Source organism: Bacillus rossius, chromosome 1, assembly GCF_032445375.1.
Source record: "Bacillus rossius redtenbacheri isolate Brsri chromosome 1, Brsri_v3, whole genome shotgun sequence".
Lineage (NCBI taxonomy): Eukaryota > Metazoa > Arthropoda > Insecta > Phasmatodea > Bacillidae > Bacillus > Bacillus rossius.
Window position 1 is genome coordinate 36,967,583 of NC_086330.1, and position 20,896 is coordinate 36,988,478.

The 20,896-nt window shown below is 33.3% G+C and overlaps 1 protein-coding gene across 1 annotated transcript in view; it reads right to left on the bottom strand.

Moving 5' to 3' along the window:
• Positions 1–20,896, bottom strand: part of LOC134534781 (activating signal cointegrator 1) — a 44,819-nt gene that overhangs the window by 14,666 nt on the left and 9,257 nt on the right. Inside the window, exons 3-8 of the mRNA XM_063373362.1 lie at positions 19,489–19,631; positions 8,826–8,907; positions 7,450–7,568; positions 7,045–7,193; positions 3,895–4,058; positions 1,004–1,143 (exon numbers count right to left, since the gene is read on the bottom strand). Of these exons, the coding sequence (XP_063229432.1) occupies positions 1,004–1,143; positions 3,895–4,058; positions 7,045–7,193; positions 7,450–7,568; positions 8,826–8,907; positions 19,489–19,631 (797 nt within the window). The remainder of the gene's footprint in view (positions 1–1,003; positions 1,144–3,894; positions 4,059–7,044; positions 7,194–7,449; positions 7,569–8,825; positions 8,908–19,488; positions 19,632–20,896) is intronic.

Sequence of the window (20,896 nt, forward strand, 5' to 3'; positions counted from 1 at the left end):
CAAGATGTACAACTTTGTCTCATACACACAGCACAAAAAAAAAAGACTATGTTTGAGATGTATAAAAATATTCATTATTGAAATTTGTTTCCTGTATTAAAATATTTATGACCTTCCACGTGACTTGTCAGTAATGGTGTCGCAACTCACAGAAAGAGCTGTTCTTTGACCCAAACTTCGAGTTTCCATAAAAATCTTCAGAAATTTTGTGAAAAACTTTTAAAACAGCTGAATTTCATCATCTTCTACATAACCATATTTGGGGTTCCTCAATATGTCAACCTAACCATCTATGTATAAACGTTTCCTGAAATAAGTTTTCAAAACCAGGACATGATATGTATTGTAATTATATTTACTTAATACATATACATTAAAAGTAGAATATTTTGAGAAACGGTAATAGAATAAGTACAAAGATAAACATAAATAAGCATAGTAAACTTCAGTTACCAGTGTTGAATATTTTAATTCACTACATTCACTCCAATATTTTTCTTTGACTCTTTTTCATAGAATCTTGAATCTTTTGAATATTACAGTTTCTGTGGGATTCAAAGATTCAAACATCTCCCTAATTTTAACAAACGCATGTGTTAAATCAGCTGATTTTGATAGTGCAATTGGCAAATTTCATGCCAATATTGGTCATATCCTCATACAGGCAACCTAAATTAGATAAAAAATCTGAGAAAGAGCTGGGAATCTATGCAAATTTTGCCATATTTTTTTTTAGTGATTGCACAATTTAAATATTTACAGCCAGCTGCTTAATTGTCACCAAGTCTGGATTTAAGGGGCATAACAATTTTAATAAAAGTAATTGTATCTTGTGGACAGTTAACAAATTCTTTTACTTCCTAAATATAGTGTGGATTTTTTTTAGCTTGTACACTAAACATCTGAAACGTAAAACAGAATGAGATGCATACATTGGTTGGCAACCCTTAGAAACAGGTTGAATAATATTAGTTTAACATATAAATAAAATTTCAACTCTCACCAAAGACAATGAGGATAATATGTCTGGGAATTCCGACCTATCATCCATGTTGGCACTGGTGTTGACACTAGAGTTTTGCAAATACTCATCAATATTTTCATACACATCAGAATCCCCTCTTTCTTCAATTACTTGGCGACCTGCAATGTCAAAAAAAGAAAAAAAGAAAGAAATCAGTTTTTCTCATGTAAAGTTTTTTTTTTTTCATTTTATGTAGTTAACATACTTAAAAAACTCATTTACATATAATACATGCATCTAGACAAGCCCTTCTTGTGCTAAATTAAAAAACTTTAATATGTATCATAGTAGGATTCTGTACAAAGATGAATATGGAGTAGATTGTTGGGTACAAAAATTAGGAATCACATGATCCATCTGTGTACTTGCTTACAAATTGGTAAGGTTGTATACATCTCTAATGACCGGAATGTTGCATTTAATGTGAACACAATCCCAACACTGAAAGCCAGAGTATAGCTAGTTTACACAAAAATAAAATTTAACTCCTTAATAGAGCTACTTTTGCACTGATGTGCAAAAAAATGCTCTTGTTGTTGACTAGTGAAAAAAAATGTCTGATGGGACTTTTAAAATGCCACGTAACAAAATGGGAAGTTAAAGGTATTCTCTTTTAGTATACCTTCTGAATTACTAGTGTGCAATTAACAACCGAGACTGGGTGGCATTAAAAAAGCACAAAGAAAACACATCTGTGCTACCCACGGCCCGACCAGATTCCTGATGCGCTCACCAAGTGCAAAAGTTTCAAATTCCTGACGGACAGGGTAAGAGAGATAACCATAGTGAAACCAACAATCCTCAATGCTAAGGGACTTGCTGCTTTCATCTGCCTCTACTACAAGTACTCCTCTTTTGACTAACACCAGCAGGTAGAATGCCAATCTCATTTCACCCCATCATAACGATACGATCATAGTTAAAACATCATACAGCAAAATGTGATTACGTACCAATATTTAATGCCTTAATATTATGATATTGGCATCATGACTACGAGCATAAATTTACATGTCATATCATAAGACAGATACAAAATTATACTGTGAAATTTTTACAAATATTTGAACAACTACGATGCTGTAAGGCACCTAAAACACCCGGTAAAAAATGATGAATATAACAAACACTTAAATTTAATAAAACAAAAATTTCTATTAAAAATTCAATTTCTTTTAATCCATTAATGAATTTTAGCAACAAGAAAATAAGTGACCAGGAAAATTATTTTTTTTTCCATTTTCTGTTTAGAGCTCAACTTTATAAAACATAATCTTATTTTTAATAATTATAAGCACAGTTAGTTGTAAGGCACCTAAGGCACCGTTGAAAAATTATGAATATAACAAACACAACTTTGCTATTAACCAATAATTTTAGCAGCAAGAAAATAAGTGACTACAAAAGAATATAACATACACAGACCTGCCAACATTCAAATTTAAAAAATCATGAGGTCCTCGATAAAAATTTTCTGGCCCATAAATACATGTTAGATATAAAAAACAACAAATGAGAATCTTTAAATTTAAGTGACATACCTGTACATAAATTTACATGGTCTCTGCTTCAAAATTTATTTCAACAAATTATAGGTTCCAGATTTAATTTAGTTGAACATAATTTAGCGCTGTCGTGTAATGATCATGCAGGGCCACAACTAAAAAAGATGTAAAATAACATTCTGCTAGTGTAACACTATTATCACTGTTCACAGCAAAATTAAATTTTTTATTGGAAGCAATACACTTCACGTGTTAGTTGGATTTTTTTTTTAGCGACATGTTTCACAATGTCTCCTCTTCCACTATGCGAGATAGAAAAATCAGCATGGCACACGCTACAAAATGCAAAATTTCTTCCTTTACATGACTCGAGTATTGATGGAAACTCGTTACTGTAAGCTTACGTAAAACTTGTTTTGTAACTTTTACAAACAAAATCTCGGGGCCCCGAAAAATCGTGAGGAAATACTATTTTGGTGTGAGGGCATGAGATGGACCTTAAAATCGTGAGCCTCACACCAAAATCGTGAGAGTTGGCAGGTCTGCATACACATTCAAAAGGGCATAACTACAACATTTGGGCATAAAAACATGCATATACATAAAGAAAAAAAAATTTTTTTTAATGAAATTATAAACTTCAAATTATAAGCATTGGCTATTAAAAAAAAAGGTTTTTCGAAAGGCGTAAGTACAAAATTCAAAGTAGCACCAAAAGATTTCCAGTGATGCATACTTAGATTTCCAACAAGGGAAAATTTCCACAGTTTTTTTGTTACGAGCTAAACTTTCTGAGATATAAGCCTTTTTAGTAGTTAAAAGCATAGGTATTCATAAGGCACCACTTTAATTTAATAATTAATCTATTGCTCACTTCCATTTTATATTTTATACACACCTCTATGGAGTAGGTTAATATTTGTGCCACATGATACGCTTGTCTCCAAGATACATATCTCTTTGGCATTAAAGAGTCATTGAGTAAGTGATGAGCATAACTATATGTAGGATTTATTCCTGGAATAATTTGCTACATAAATAAGAATAAGCTAAGCTACTACCAAACATGCAGCATGTGCTCTATATCCTACTATTATTTCTAAACATTCTAAAAAAACGTTTCTGGCTCAACACTGTTTCTTGATTATTTAATTCATTCAACACTACATACACTGAGGTCCTTTCAAATAGTACTCAATATCTGCTCGACCAAATTCAAGCAAAAATGAAAAGAAAAAGAAAAGTTTTAATAAGCGGTAATAACTGTGTAATTAATATCAAGTTTCTTTATTAAAATTCAGATTCAGAGAGTTCTAACACAAAAGCAATTACGACATATCTACGAATAACAACGTTTATATGCACCTGCAAAATCCAAGGTTATCTTTTTGTTCCTTTGGGATGCATGTCTCTTTGCCCTTGATTCTGCTTCTTTTTCTTGAAGTTTTTCCCGTTCCGCCTTGGTCAGCCACACTGAATTCGCCGCAAAGTAGTCGCTCTCATCGTCAATCACCCTTGTCCGTCGTTCACTACACACGGGTAAAAAACAAGTATTTAATACTTGTTTTAACATAATAATTATGACTAACAGTAATATTTTTTTTAAACTCTAACACTTTTAGAGAATGCTTCAAAATTCATTCAAGATAGTGATGGGAACAGCCAATAAAAGGAAAACATTACAGAGACACTGGCAGAGAGTAATGAATTGCAAAGGACTGATAGATGATAAAGATGGTGGCAGTTTACCAAGCTGAGCTGGCCACATTCTAAACATAACAGTGAGAGATTACAATAATGATTTTCTCACAAGTGTTGTACTTACAGAAAGTTTCCCACTAATTCTACATAAGTTCAATTCTAAAAAATAATGTAATCACTAAACTGTTACAACTAAAACAAACGTTTCCAAAGTACTGATTTTCATTTCTTAATTGATTTATGGGCAGTCCAAACTGATTTTTAGGAGGAAAAAAAATATAAACAAATAAATAAAAACGACATAAGCCTTGTAATGAAACCAGACAGAGCTAATATGTACAAATAAACATTACATTTTAGAACATATCATTTTTGAGGATACATGACAATAGCAAATAACTTGTAGTTAAAGATCCTGTAAACTGAAAATCAAGAGCAAGCCAAGCAAGAGATATCATGGAGAAGAATTAACAGTGAAAACCTCAGCTTTCTATGACAATTTGTTCTCTTGCTATGCCGTGGTAATTGTAAAGCAGCTAGATGCAGTGACATCTCGCTCAATAGCACAGTGGCGGTGCATAAAGACTTGCAAAACAGATTCAATTTCCACATTCAGTTTGTCAAATTTTATCTATAACAATTTTAACATTATTAAAGCATTTGTAACACAGCTTATATTTACTGTCTTCCTGTATAACATTAATTTAGGTAAATACGTATTCATTACGACAGGTTGAGAGAATTCTCATATATTGTTTGGGGGGGGGGGGTAGAAATATTATCATCTTGCTATTTTTTGCGTGCTAATTTAAACTTTAAAATATTTTTTTCTTATTATTTCCAACAAACATGATTGCTATTTTAGCTGTTTTTCTAAATAATAATAATGTTTTTTTTTCCAGCATAATTAGTTTAAAAGGTTAATAATTTGTAAAAATATTCTTAATAAAATACTATAACTGCTACAAATTTTTGAATGGTTTTTTTAATTGTACAAAATGTATCGTTTCATACTTAGAAAAAAAAAACATATTTTACTTTCAGTGGCCTGACACCTTATTTTCGCACTTTGCAGTTTCTCTGGGACACATTCACATGTATGATTAAATTATTTTACTGTATGTTTGTCGCTTATGACTCAGCACTTCAGTTAATAAACAAACAAAACACGTTCACCATCTTTGCCACAGATTTTATATCTCACGGATGAAAGGTTTATGGTTGGCTAATAAGATTACAACCAAATAGGCTTCACTCATTTGCATTTTGCTTTAGTGGGAGTGTGAACTGAACCACAACAGTACTATTTGGTGTTCCCTTACAGGCCCATCTACAAGTGTCCGAAGGACACTGATCGCTGATTGGCCCACGTGACCCTGTGACATCATGCGTGGTGTGGGTGATGGTCCAAATCTCCCTGGTCTGAATACATTGGTGACCTTGAACTTAATGTCTCAATCTGGTAGCATAGACGAATGAACAATCCGGTTCCCGTTTCAAAAGGTAAAAGAGAAAATAACTGACATTTATTAGATTTTACTTTTGCCTTACAGAATAAATAAATATTAGTGACCTTCCACAAATTTCACAAGTTAACTAAATATTCAAAACTTAGCTGCGTATACATTTACAAAGCATAAAAATAGTACACAAAAACAATTGAAAAACTATTATTTTGGCGGTCTATATTTATGGCACTCTGGTGACTACTTTAGAAATCAGTAGATTCAGACATCACACATCACAATTGTAGCCAGGGCTGTTTTCCATGTGACAAAGTGATGTAATTCACATAGGATAAGGACACAGACTGCCCACAGGTTCAGACTATTGTAGATGGGCCTTGAATGTTATACTTGACCCATTTGGTGAATTTCTGATTATCGTTCCCTCCAGTAGTTTTTGTAACCAGCGTGTTTCGTGATATTGCCATGTCTCTGTGATGCAGTCAAGTTACATTCCAGATAACATCGAATATTAGCCCACCACAATAAATTTATTGATTCATGAATTACTATGAATTAAACCTGTGACTTAATGTTTGTTAGCATTTTGCACCACCTATTTTTTTTAAAAGTAAAATCAACATTAGTATTTTTGATGTTTTAGCATTTACAAATTGTTATTTGTGTAAAAATGAAAAAGAGTTTTTTTTATAGGTACATATTTGTATATATGAATATTTAGTTTTCAAACATTTAAAATGTAATTATTAAGTTTCAAACATGTTGCATTAAAACTGATAATTTCAGAATACCTAATAGATAATATAAATTTATAGATGCTAATTTTTCCAGTTCCCCAGTCAAACACAAATTTACAGGTAAAGGCGGCAAGCAATTATCATGTTGCATAAAAAATATCAAATCTTTTTATAACTGCACAAATTTAGTTGTCTAAGTGCAAAAAGCAGAAAAAGTAATATACTTCACATTTCCTTAACTTTGAATGATATATTTTAAAAGTTGTAACAATGCTTCATTAGTGGTAAACAGTTAAAATTCAGTTTATACGCTAAGACTGAAGCTTATAAATTTGACTATAAGCGTTAAGAATTTAAGATTGTGTTAATAACAGACTGTTATAGCATGGCATAGGCACAATTGATCCAAAAATAATTTGTTTTCATACTGAATACAGTACATTAAAGTTAAGTATAAATGTATTTTAAAGAAAGACTATATACAATTCAGTGGTGGTCTAATTAATTTACACTGCAATTATAAGCTGTCCCATATTTTAGAACACTTAAATTGTGTTTTACTGTGATTGTTTGACAGTGCAGTGTCAGCACTGGAGCACCACATGTCCTACCTCGTGCGGTCGTATTCCAGCAGGCGATCTCGTTGCTGTAAAGCTTTTTCCCTGTTCTGCGGGTCTTTGACATCCACCAATTTTTGGTAGAGCTTCTCCGCCTTCTTCGTTTTGGAATTTAACACTTCTTGCTCTTCAGGAGAACAAACCTAGTGCACAAAACAAAATGTAATTTTGTAATTTTTACAGATTTCTTTAAAACCGATTCTGATACAGATACTGCCAAGGCCTGAACATTTTCCTATTAAAATTAATTCATCACTTTCTTTGACTGGACTAACTACTGAATAATCTGAACTAAAATAGCAATTATAGCATATAAATATATGATATTTTAGTCATAAACATATTGAGAATACTAATTAACTTATTTAGGAGAAATTTTAAGCAAAAACGTGTACACACCAAAGCATTGCAAAAGAGGCATGGACCAGATCCTTCCTGCTCGCACACAATGCGGCCGCACTTCAAGCAATTGTTGATCAGGCGGTGCTTGCTAGCTTGACACTCGCACGCATGGCGACCTAGGGAGTAAATACACATTATTACAAGGGGCGGCTCCAGGGGTGGGCAAGCAGGGCCTCGCGACTAGCAAAGCCCTGCGCCGACCCTTTTATTGCCGACAAACTGGAATGTGAAATGTCAAGTCATTAAATTATTCATAATCATTATAAAAAGTAAACTTTACCACACAAAATTTTGTAATACTAAAATTATCTTTGTAGTTATTATCAATAATTAGTTTATTTTTAACGTGTAAATAAATTAGCAACACCATAGTCGTAGTTTAAGTTCCTATATAATTTTATTTATATATATATATATAAATTATTTTTTTTTTTAAATAAACTTGAATGTACTAAGCCCAGTTTATATTCTGTAACATTTCAAAATATATCCTACTTTTGTTATACTCCACTTTTCAAACTCGCATCCCGATTTATAAGACGTATTCATTTCAAAATCATTACGGAAATGTACTGCTAGAAAACAGGAAACACAACTGATGTGTGAATGACAGTAACGGTGAACTCTGAGCGAACTAAAAATGCCGGCAGTGGAGTAATGTGACCTGGGAACCAAGGTCAACTACCGAAATCCACCCAAAATAATCTGAATGCGAGTGCCTTGATTGATGCCAGATTACAGAATGAGGTGAATCATAGAATGGACGGGTTAAAGACCATCCAATGTAATCAGATATCTATCTCAACCTGCAGCTCAGGTGTGATAGGTAAGTGCTGTCAGGTTACCAATGCTGTCACAGCTTAGTTTTTCCTAATGTGGCTGCCTCAAAGCTAGCAGCATTGATTGGGCAGAGTCAAGATGGTCGCCCTTAACTCTCAAGTTCACTGATTCAAATCTAAATAACATCATTTTTTAGGAAAGCTCTAGAAATTGAGTAGCTCATACTGCATAACTTATGCTATTTAGTCTTCCCCATTAGAGTATAGGTTTCAAACAGCACTACAATGTGGCTGCTGAACAGGCCCCATGACTATGATGGGAATAACTGCATGTACAAACTCTAGTTTATGAGTATCCCCACAAAATGTTTGCAGTAAAGAAGTAATGATGTGTGTAAAATGTTATTACTACAATGATTTCTTTACTGTAGGTGAGAGGATCACCGGATTTTTAAGTCAAGATACCTTGAAAACTATGAGATAGTAAATTTTAGACTTTTCTTTCAAAGTCAGAATTGCCCATAGAATCACATGGAATTGAATAAAATCTGCAATTTTAAGCAAAAAAATACCTCAGATAAGTACAAATATTACCTTTTAACAGTATTACATCTTTTTCTTGACCTTCTTGAGAATACAAATTAACATACTTTTGTTTCCTCTTGGTTTGGATGGTCTGCAAATTTATTAAATCAGGCTAGAGAACATACTATATGATTAAAAAAAATTAACATTTAACTCACATCAATGCTTTAGTTTTTTTTTTTTTTACTTTTCTGTATCTTTAAGAGCTTACAATATATAACAGTATTAATTTTAAGCTAAAACTAAGCAATACATATAACTGAAAGTATAAACTTACTTATTTTTAAAGAATATTATGAAAACAACAGCTCCTGTAATCTCACAATCCGAAGCAAAAGTAGTCACATTACTTCAATCACATGGAGTATACAAATGAATAAGGGTCTAAGTTAAAGCTTTAGCAGGATATGTATATCAGCCCTAGCAACCTAGTAGTTTACGTAAAACCTTATTCCACTAACTAAAAACAGTTAAAAACATACACACCTATTTTATATTTTTGAATTGTGGAAAACATTTTCTGTAGGAACCGTGCAGTCACATTGTGTAAAAGAAAAGAAGAATTTTCTTTACTTCATAATACAGTATTAATAACTTTAAGTTTGTTTTAGTTCTTTGGTTTATTTTATTAAAGTATGGTATGGTGCCTTTCAGTAGGGCCACCGCTACAAATGTGGTTATGTAAATTCAGAGTTTATTTTTGATACATGTTAGTAATTTTACGTGACCCAAATATTGCATTGCCGGTTAAGAATTTACTTTATGTTGGGTTCACGCAGATAAAGCAGTGTATTAGTTTAACTAAGTGTGCGTAAATTTCCATTTGAATTGGTATAGTGAGTATTGGAAAGATGGTTGGAGTATCGAGCCGATATCAGCCAATTTTGGGTGCTAGTAAAATTTTGTCTTTGTTTAAAGTGGAAACGGAGTTAACCTTTAACTGGGCTTCGAACACCTTCATTTGGTTTGTTTGGAAATACCATCTTTGCTCCTGTGTCACTTATGGTAGAGAGTTATTAGAGAATTTCTAAAATTGTTGCAAATAATTTTGCTTGCCTATTTGCAAGTGTTAAGACTCCCAGCAGGTCGTGCAAAGTGTGACTCCTTACCAAAAGAACATGGCAACACGTCATTCTAAATCACACACATCTTCAAAAATTAAATGTTTTAATCAAACAAACCAAATTTCTAGCATTAAAAAAATTAATGTTTCTGTTCACTTGTAAAAAACTTGCAACCTGATTTTATTTTATGTCCATAGTTGAAGTATGTACACTGTATTTTGAAGGAAACTATAGTTTCTCACATTCTGTTGGTGGATTGTTGGCCACAATGAATTATTCTTTGTATACATCACTTTACAACGAAAAACTACAGTATATAAGTCTCCGATGTCAAACAGAACAAATAAGTTCAATAAAACTGCTTTGCACGTAACCCTGCCAATTGCTTGCCTACAGCCCACAACCTGGCAGATACATACAGACCCTTGTCCCACAGAAAACACAAGTGTTGTCCCAGAGAACACCAAGGTAGTTAGCTACTGTTTAAGAGTCTTCTGTACCACCATGCGAACATACTTTATTATTGTTCTTGAAAAAAGTGTTTTTAAAAACACTGGGGAGAGATAGGAGACTGAGATTTTAAGGGAGTATAAAGGAAGAACGTCCACATGTCCGTATGAAATCAAAATATAAAAAATGTTCATAAAATTTAACAGAAAAATTAATTAATTTGCCATAATTCACTTAATTACTGCGTTCAGTGCATTGCTCCGAGTAAGGATATATTTACACCAAAACATAGAGTATTTTTTGCTTAATAAAATGGTATATTAAAAACATACTGTCGCCGCTGAAAATCACGCGGGATTCTCTCGCAAAGAAACGCTGTTTTTCGCTTTTCTGGCCCTGCAGAGTGGCCCTCCCTGGCGGGGCTCGGTGCGTGGTCAAGTCGCGCGCAGCTGGCCTGTTTCCTGGGCCGGGTGGAGGGGGAACATTCCTGCGGAGGGGTGGCAGCGAAGGCTGGGTCGGTGGGCTGGGGGTTGGGGGTTGGGGGGAAGAAGCGACAGGTAGCGGGATGTGTGAAGGAAGAAGTGGACGGAGCCTATTTCCCTGACCAGCCGAGTTACAATACTTCAAGTTGATAGTGTTTGGTTTGTGATACAGTAACCCGCACGTGGCGGGAAACGTCTGATATTCGCGTATTTTTTAAAAAAAATTATTTAATCCTCTTTAAGCATGGAAGGCAAACCCGACTGGAGAAGAGGTAAAAAGGCGCGTCTTCGCCTGTGTGCATCGAAAAAAAAAAAAAAACACAAACTGAATTTTAAACAAATAACATCTGTTACATTGGTAAAAACGTGCAAGCACAGAAAAACAGCACGTAAACGGCGCACAGAAAGTTGTAGGACTGCTAAATTTTCTCCATGTTGTGTACCGAATTTCGGTACGCCATCAATCAGCATACGATACAAACATAATCACTAAGTCGAACGACCAACACAAGAGTAGCTAGTGATTTTTTATATTTGCGTTTCAAAGATAACATGTAAAACATAATTTTAATGTATTTATTTGCGAAGCAATCTTTGTAGTTAATTATTCTTAGTCTTTCAAAACTAAATGGCAAAATCAAGTGTTTGAACTTAAGAAATTAACTGCTTTATATAAGAAATGATTTAAAAATTCAAAACATTTGAAATAAAATTAACGAAGAAAAAAGATGATAGTTTTCGAACCGCTGTGTTGTGTGCGAATGTAGCTTCTCAATTGGTTTTAGACAAAAGTTCTTTATAATACTCACAATGTTTATAACACTGTAAAAAGGGACTTTGTCTTTTTGGTGGACGACCGGATCCTTATTCTTGCCATAACGCATTACCTTGGCTACTGCATCGTTAAATGTAATTTATCCATTCAATAAATTTTATCTATAATGTGCCACACACAACTAAATAATGCTTTTGTGACTCATTTAATATATTCACAGGAAAAGACTGAATCTTCAAGCAACATTGTGCAGAAATAAAGAAACTTGCGAAGAAGAATTTCATGTTACATCAAAAAAGCCTGAGGAAGAAGAATTTATTAATAGGTCTACTGATTCCCAATCTTCAAACAGAGATGAAATTCATGACGTAGATCAAGACAAGGACAAAAAAAAGAGTAATCTTTGAAAAAAAAAATTGTAGTAATAGTAATAATAGTTATCAGAAAAATATTAAAACATTTAAGTTATGTGTTCTTATAATCATAGGTATGTTAAAAAAACAACAGACAAAATCTACAGCCTGTGCTGGTGTTGCCACTACCGTTATTACAATTTTTTTTAATTTGTAAATCCTGAATAATGCTTATGTAAATTGTTGTCTAACTGCTCCAGCTAAAAAGAAAATGTTACGTTAAGTATTTAAAATTAATACCTGTAAAAATAATTTCTGTCTCGCTTACACTTCCCAGTCTCACTCAAACTAGAATTTTAAAGTTTGGGCTTTGAGGAAAGACTTGGGTACACTAGAATAATTTTAAGTAAGAAAACGTAAAAAACTGTTTTTCTTTACTAAAAAAAACAGTGTCCAAGAAATACCATGTTATAACCATTATTAAATGCGCCAACTTTTACAGTTAACTGCCAAACTAGCGTAGTACTAATTTTTTTCAGTACAATCAGCTGAAATTGGGTGAAGTATTAGTTTTTAATACTTAGTTGGACGAAAAGTGACATTTTCTTTCAAGCTGGAGCCGTTGGCTTTAAATTTTAGGTGAAAATTTACGGAACATTACTCACATGATTTCATCCAGCTTTATTTACTGGACATACAAAGTTCTCAAACAGATGCCACCAGATGATCCAACCTATTCGTCTGGGCCTGAGAATAACCAATGCGTGGCCGAATCTTCATTACAACTCAACTGCCTAATGACCAATTCTCCTATTGTTCACGAGCATGAGGTATGTTGCATAGTGAAACAATATAAAAGTGAATAACTTTTTAAAGTCTAGTGCTGATACAGTTGTTTAATTTTTTTTTTTCAAATAGTGACGTTTAAAAACATATCTTGATTCAGTAGAGTATGAATTACGTTCTAAAAAAAATCAACGCGTTATTTGAATGGTTCTTGCAATGGAAAAGATTTATTCAAAATGTTTTTTAGGGTACACGTCATTGCTGGTTGCCCTGCGTGCCATAAAAAATCTCAATAAAGGACTAGTCGTTGTCAGCCCACAGTGTTCGTTTGCGCTGTGATGTTTTTCTGACAATTCCCTCCACAGAATTCTCTCTGCGGTATTTGGCTGATTTTGGCTTGTTTTCTTTGTGTTGGTTATATTAATCTGTTTTTTCTTCTTCCATTTTTGGGTTCCTTTTGACATACAGTTTAACCAGAAATTGCAAATGTAAAAAAAAAAATTCCTAGACTTTCATGATACGTGCATGAATTAGAAAAACAAATGCTCAAAATATATAAATTTGTAACACAAGAAATAAAAAGTGTGTAATGAATGGTTTTTATATTTCAAAATATATTTTTTAAAATTAACGATGTATATTTCTATATGCTTTGTAAAATTTTTGGAACAAAAATTAAAAGTTCTTTGCCCTACATAAAGGTTTACTTAGAACAAAAATTGAAATAATCTTTGATCAAAATATTGATTTATAAAAATGAAATTATAAATAATATTTTCTTGTATTTGCTGAACACACACAGAAAGAAGTCTTTTTTGATTCAGTTAATCATAATTCAAAATACTGTCATATTAAAATAATAGCAATATCATGTGATTATTTTACATCACCGTTTACAAAACAGCTAAAATAATTTGAAAAGTAGTATTGTATAAATTTAAAGTAGTACTAGATAAAAATTACCCATTTAATTACCTAAAATAAACTTAGATTTTTTTATACCTAACTCTCAAAGAATATGTTTGAATAAAACTAACACAGTATTATTTCCAAAGTAAATCCTTACTTATATTAATTATTAATATTATTAATAATATTATAAATGCGAAAGTATGCCTGTATGCCTGTATGTCTGTCTGTCGCGCTTTCACGCCAAAACTACTGAACCGATTTAAATATACGATCCTAAATGCCATCAAGCAAAAGCCACATTAAGCGCCCTAAAATTGTCAGGTTTGGCAAAAAGAATTGATATTTCCAAGCAACTTTTACGAACATTTTCTTCACAAAAAGACATAAAATACATTTAACAAATTTAACTTGTTTCAAAATCATAACATTGTGTTAATTACTAGTTCTTAAGTTCACAAACCTTGAGACACATGCCTTAAGTACACCTACAATTAAAATCAATTAATAAATTTAAAAAAAACTATTTTTTTGTTCTTAAACTACGGCAAAATAATGTTTACTTGTTTTGGATATAACTACTATAGGCATTCGTATTAAATAAATTGAAATTATTGGTTTCAAATTTTTAAAATGATATACTGTTATATCATTAAACTTGAACTCAGTCCCATAAATATAACTCTTTGCTTATTAAACATTATGAGGCTACTGTCTTTAAAAATGTATAAATACCGTAGTTATTCATGCAATAGATAAATTTTATAGCTTATAGTGACCTGTTAAAAACAGCACACATTTATACTGAATTTAAAATGTCATATATCAGTCTGATTGGTTTGATTTGTGCAATACATTATGTTTAATTACTTAGAAAAAATGAAAATACATTTGTATTTTAATTTCGCTAAACTATTATCCAAACAAACTTAATAGTACAAACGATTATAAAGTTTTCAATTTATGTGAAATTATTTACAAATGTTTTAGTTTTTGTATTTTCTATTTGCAGTGGCCTTGCATTGGCACTGAAGATTATGAGAGATGTGGCAGTTCCAATTATTGTGCCGCAGAAGAACATTATAGCAAGACTTCCAGCTCCAAAGAAGACCTAATGGAAACAAGTCACAGTTTTGAGCCTCCACGTGAACAGACACTTGAAGGAGATCGTATTGTAGACATACAGTAGGTATATTCTAAGAAAGATGACAGAACTTGGACACACAATCCTGCTGTCAGATGCTCACTTAACAATTTACAGTTCATTAAAGAAATACATCATGGTCTTCAGTCAGTTTTGTTTTTTGAGTGCAACATGTGCAACGGAAAATTTTCAATGCCTACCCATGATCCAATATTTGCATCAACACATATGGATGTAAATTTCAGAGCTATTGCTGGAATAATGGGTGTGGAAGGAGGATTTTCGCATTTAGAAGAAACATGTGCTAGTATAGGTATTCCGTGTATGTCTTCGAAAACATATTCAAAAATACATAACAAAGTTTGTGATGGGTGGGAGAAAGCTGCCATGGATAACATGAAGGATGCAGTGAAGGAAGAATCTGAACTAGCTGTAAAAAGAGGACATGTTGATGAAAATGGTATTTCTCTTTTGACTGTTGTTGCTGATGGCTGTTGGTCAAAACGATCCTACCGAACTCAATATAATGCTCTTTCCGGCGTGGCAGCAATAGTAGAATTCCATACAAGAAAAGTTCTGTTTATGTCCGTAAAAAAACAAATTTTGTTTTGTTTGTGCTCGAGTTTCGAATCAAAACGAAATTCCTGTGCATACTTGTTATTAAAATTGGACTGGAAGCTCTAGCAGCATGGAGGCTAATATTATTGTTGAAGGTTTTCAACACAGTTAAGCAGTTTACAATGTAAAATATAGCAAAATTATTTCTGATGGTGACAGTAGCTTTTGTGATAAGAAAATTTTGGAAGCACGACCATACAAAGATACAACAGTTGAAAAGATTGAGTGCCGAAATCATATTTTATGTAACTACTGTACTAAACTAAGAAATCTTTCAGAACAAAGCCGAATAGGGTCTCCAGCTCTAAGGAAACTGCTATCTCAAAAAATATTGAAATTGCGAGGCTGTCAAACATAGAAAGAAATAAGTACTCATTGCCACAAAAATAGCATCTCTTCATGATAATATTTTGAATGAACTCTGCCATGTATTCGGAGAGCACAAAAAAATGTTCGGACCTGCAGTATTTTTGTTCCGGTCCTAAGGATGAAGAAAGAAATTTTGTGCCGGAACTTACAAGTTGTGGGTTATACGATCTCATAATGAAAGCTGTTCGATATTTGGCTTAGAATTCACGAAGCTTAATACACGACGTTGGCAGCAATGTTGTTGAACAGTTCTACTCAATCATTGCAAAATTCGTCGGTGGCAAACGGATGAACTATGCTCTAAAGAGATCTTACCAAGCACGATGCTCTGCCGCAGTTGTTTCACACAACACCAGGAAACCTCACTCTGTACTCCATAAGACATTGTGTAATGGCTTCAGTCCAAACATATTTGTGAAGAAACTAGAAATTTCTCGGTCAAAAAAAAAGAGACAAAGCAGCAGCAAAACGAAAGCGCGCCAAGCGAGCTCTTATTTCAAGAAAAAGCATACATCAAAAACATTCCAGTCTAGGAGATACTGACTATGGCCCAAACTGCGAAAAACCTGATATGACTATTGAAGAGTTTCGTTTACAAAAAGAAAATCTGTTTAAGTCATTAGAAAACTGAGATGAGGAGCGCAAAGAAAAAGAGAGAGGGACACTTCTTCAGGCCGGCAGTGGCGAATGGCTGGAACGTAGGCGCAAAATGCTCGCAGCTTCCAAATTTGGCAGAATATGTCGTCGGCGAGTAGCACAAGCTGCAAAAATTTGGTCAAAAGTATTATATACTCACCCGATATAATCAATATCCCAGCAATTGCATACGGCAGAAGTAATGAATCAGTTGCTATTAAGCAACTCGAAAAACAAGAGAATATTATCATACAACCCTGTGGTCTCTTCATAGACAAGCATTTACCATATCGTGGAGCAACTCCAGATGGCTGCGTCGGGGAACATGGTCTGGTTGAAATAAAATGTCCTTTATCTGCGGCAGGCATTGAAATTGACAACGCAGTGTTGGATGGTAAACTTCGTTATCTTGCATGTAACAGCGACAAAAGTAAAATTACTGGCCTGAATAAAAATCATGAATATTATAATCAAATCCAGGGGCAACTACATATAACCAACTGAGAATTTTGTCTACTGGCTATCTGGACTTTTAAAGAACACCCCATCAAGGTTATACAAATTCAAAGAGACGACACTTTCTGGAAAGATCAAATGGAGAATAAACTAGTACAGTTTTATAATGACTGCATGGTACCTGAACTTGTTGACCCTCGCTACACCAGAAAAATGGAGATAAGAGATGTAAATTAAGTTCAACGAAGAAGTACCTAATAATCACCAGTGTAAAGATAAATTGTAAGTAGGTACTGTAACTTTTTATCATGTAATAACCAATATACGAGTGTACATAATGTTAAAACAAATGGATGTTATTTTTATATAGGCTAAATGTTATTTTTACTATTATTCTTGAAAGTGGAGCATATGTAGTAGCAAAAATTGATTACTATATAGATGTATGAGAATCTATTGAACATGCAAGCATATAAAATTGTTTTCCGTAATTAAGTTTTACTTTGAGGTTGTATAAGTGGGTTGTTTAAGACCTAGCTCATAAAGTCGTACCCTATTTTCAAACTTTGTTAACACTTGTCATTAATCTTGCTATTTCATATAGGTCTATTAAGTAGAATTAACGTGTTAGAGATAGTAGGTTGGAAAGGTAATACATTACATGGAGAACAGTTGTCTGCGTAGTGTATTAGATTTTAATTTATCATAATAACATTGCCACATTTGATCCAACATAGTTTTCGTGGCTAATAAATTATAGGTTTTTTTAACGTTGTAGTGGGAAAACACAATTTATATACTTATATTTATAACGTTTGGCATTATCTTAATTATTTTAAATTTCGTGTCCGAGTTGAGTATTATAAATTAATCTGCACATTACAGAGGTGAGATATTTACACACCTCTGGCGAGTACTGAAATATTCGCTTTCATTTTTTTAAAATTTAAAATAGGTATTTTTGCATTCATGTAGAGAGCATTTCACAAGTTAATTCTATCATATATTTCCCAAAGTTCTAAATATGTTGTTATAAGTGAATATGAGTATTATATATATTCTTAACTCATACATTAATTTTGTGTGTCTTTGATGGAATTTTATTCCATCATGATATATATGTGTATTTAGAAAATTAGAATGATCATATAGCCTATATATAATGTATTTATTTACAGTTGTGTTTAAATATAATTTAACTATTTCTTTATTTTTTAAAAAAAATAATGCAACACTTTTTGTTCAGCTTGTATAGTATTAATTTTAAAACGCAAATATATACAAAAATGTAAGATTTCCATACAATATTATTGAAGATATCCTTCGCTATTTTTCGTTTTGGTAAATAGAAATATTTAAACAAATTTAAATGTTTTTTTATCTTTGTTTGTGTTAACTACGCCACCTACAAGAAAAAATCCGTAGCTAGTTGGACTCATGCCGACTTCGGGTGCAAGGGTGTAGGTTTCAGAATACTCTGACACCACGCAAACTACGTCTCAAGGGAGGGGGGGGCAATTAAGATTCAGATCTACAATAAAAACAGATATAAAATGGTTCAAAAATATGTGTAAGTCAATGACCTTGCATTCCCAAGGATTCGAAATCGAATTCCGGTCTCGTAATTCTAATTTAGGTTTTGTTGACGGCCCTAAAAATATGGTTATGGTATGTGTTTGTAAAATATAGCGAGTTTGAATTCTTTCTGAAAAACTTTGTTGAATAAGTCTTTATAAAAACAATAATACAGATTATAGATAACATTGTATGAAAATAACCATAAATAATTACATTTATGAATATGTTATACTTCCCATTCTTTGCCTAGGAACAGGCATTATACTGGGCGTGATGCCTTCAAAGACATAAACTTCCATATAAGAGTTATTCAGACAGTTAAGCGAGTGTCGCCGAGGCCTGTGGACGAGCGCTCCCAGCGCAGCGCGCAAGATCATGCCTCCACGGCTAAGAAATGCACAGTGAAGGAAAGGAGGGGTGGAAACCCTGAGACTCTCCCCACCCAGGCAGTCGGCCGCACGTACGTCACGGTCGCGTCTGCCCGCCTGACTCCACCCCCGGCTGTAAACCACGCCTCCCGGAGGGCAGAAACACGTGGCCGGCCCGGCTCATCGCTGTGAGGGCTCCGCTCCATAAGAGTCTTAACGAAAAATAATGCCACTATCTCATGACAATAGAAAAGAGATAGCACACAAATGTATTTCATCAAAATTAAAATATGTGTTTAAATGTAGTATAAACCTTTATTCAGCTGCACACTTAAAATTTATATATATATATATATATATATATATATATATATATATATATATATATATATATATATATAAATTAAAGAAATAAACATGTACTACTTGTTTATGTAATTGCTTCTTCTTCACATATTACTACATAACAAGTGTCACAGCTATGTTAAATAGCTATGTTTAATTATTTATATAATTTATTTTTTCATTTTAGTTTATAAAATAATTTAAATTTTAATCATTTAAATTTTAATCATTTAAATTTTAATCATTTAAATTTCTATGCCTCCTGGGAAAAACTTAATGAAAAATACATATGGTGATAATAAAATAAAACACATTCTTTAATATTCAAACAAACATTACCTCCTCAGCAGGATTTTGGAATACCACATTTTCTTCCGTCAAAATTTTTGATTTTTTCTTCTTCTCATGTTTGGGCATGACAAAATCCTGTTCTTTGGGTGGCTTCTTGTAACCATGGGCATCCAATACATTGGCATTCATCGCTAAAACAAACAACCACAACAAATTGCTTGACAACATTCATTAAATACTTATTCATCGAGTCAAATACTGGCTACCTTAATATACACTGGGTAAATAAACTGTGAATGGTTTTTAATCCAGTGTTCTGTGGTCTGGTGCATTCAGTAATCCGGCACCAATCAAGCCACTCCTGTTCACATTACTTCAAGTAGATTCTGGCTATTACCTTAGCAGCTAGGTTGCATTATTGCGCTGCCAGTATTTTTTGTTATCTCTGAATAAGTGTTGGAAAAATAAAACATTTTAAAAAAAGTTTTTTTTTTTGGTGTTTGAACCAATTTTTTGTGTTGAAACCCTAAATTTTTGGTTTTAACCACTTTTTTTACTACCTACATTAGTTATTTTGGTTCTCAGCATGTACTGCCGTCACCTGAAGTCCCGGATTCGGGACCCGGGATGAGCCCAGTGAATGCTCGCGGGGATTATTTAGTGGATTTAGTTATAAGAGGGCACCAGGCTAGCCATTGTGGTTGCGTGGGTTATCGGTAGACTTGCCATACGTCCCGGTTTCGCCGGGATAGTCCTGGATATACTGGGTTGTCCCGGTGTCCCGCCCGGTTGTTGAAATTGTCCCGGTTTAGATTCAGGGCACAGTTTCTTGGAAATAATTGAGCAAAATTATTAGATCAGAGAATGATTAATCTGCTCTTGTGTGATCAGTAACATTTTGGTAAGTAACACAGTAATACAAATTTACAGAAGTCGGCAGCAGAGAAGTCCGTTGGAGGCGAAGCCTGCAGTCGACGTAACCTTGAATCAACCAATACGCATCCCGCGTATTGTCATTGTCAATATGTTTCCCCACTCTAGCAGCGCCAAAATATACCTACCACTTACGAAACTGCCCGACTTGTACTGAGCACTAACGGAATCTCGCGGTAGTCGCCAAGTGAAAAATACGAGTGGTACAACAAGTAGAAAACTGTTTTGTTTCGTAAAAATATCATGTTTGTGTACCATTATGAATAAAATAACAAAGATTATCTATTCTATATTTTAAGTGTTTTTTACATTACTGTTTTCATAACCACCCCCCCTCCCCCCCCGAAAACGACATCCCTAAAAGGGTCATTCCATGTCAAATCAACACACCCATTTTACATGACCACTTTGGAATCTCCTCAAATTTTGTATAGTGGTAGTAGGTACTAAAAATAAGAATAATATTTAATTTTAATTTTTTATCTCAAACGGTTTCCAAAATACAGCTATGTAAAGTTTTCAA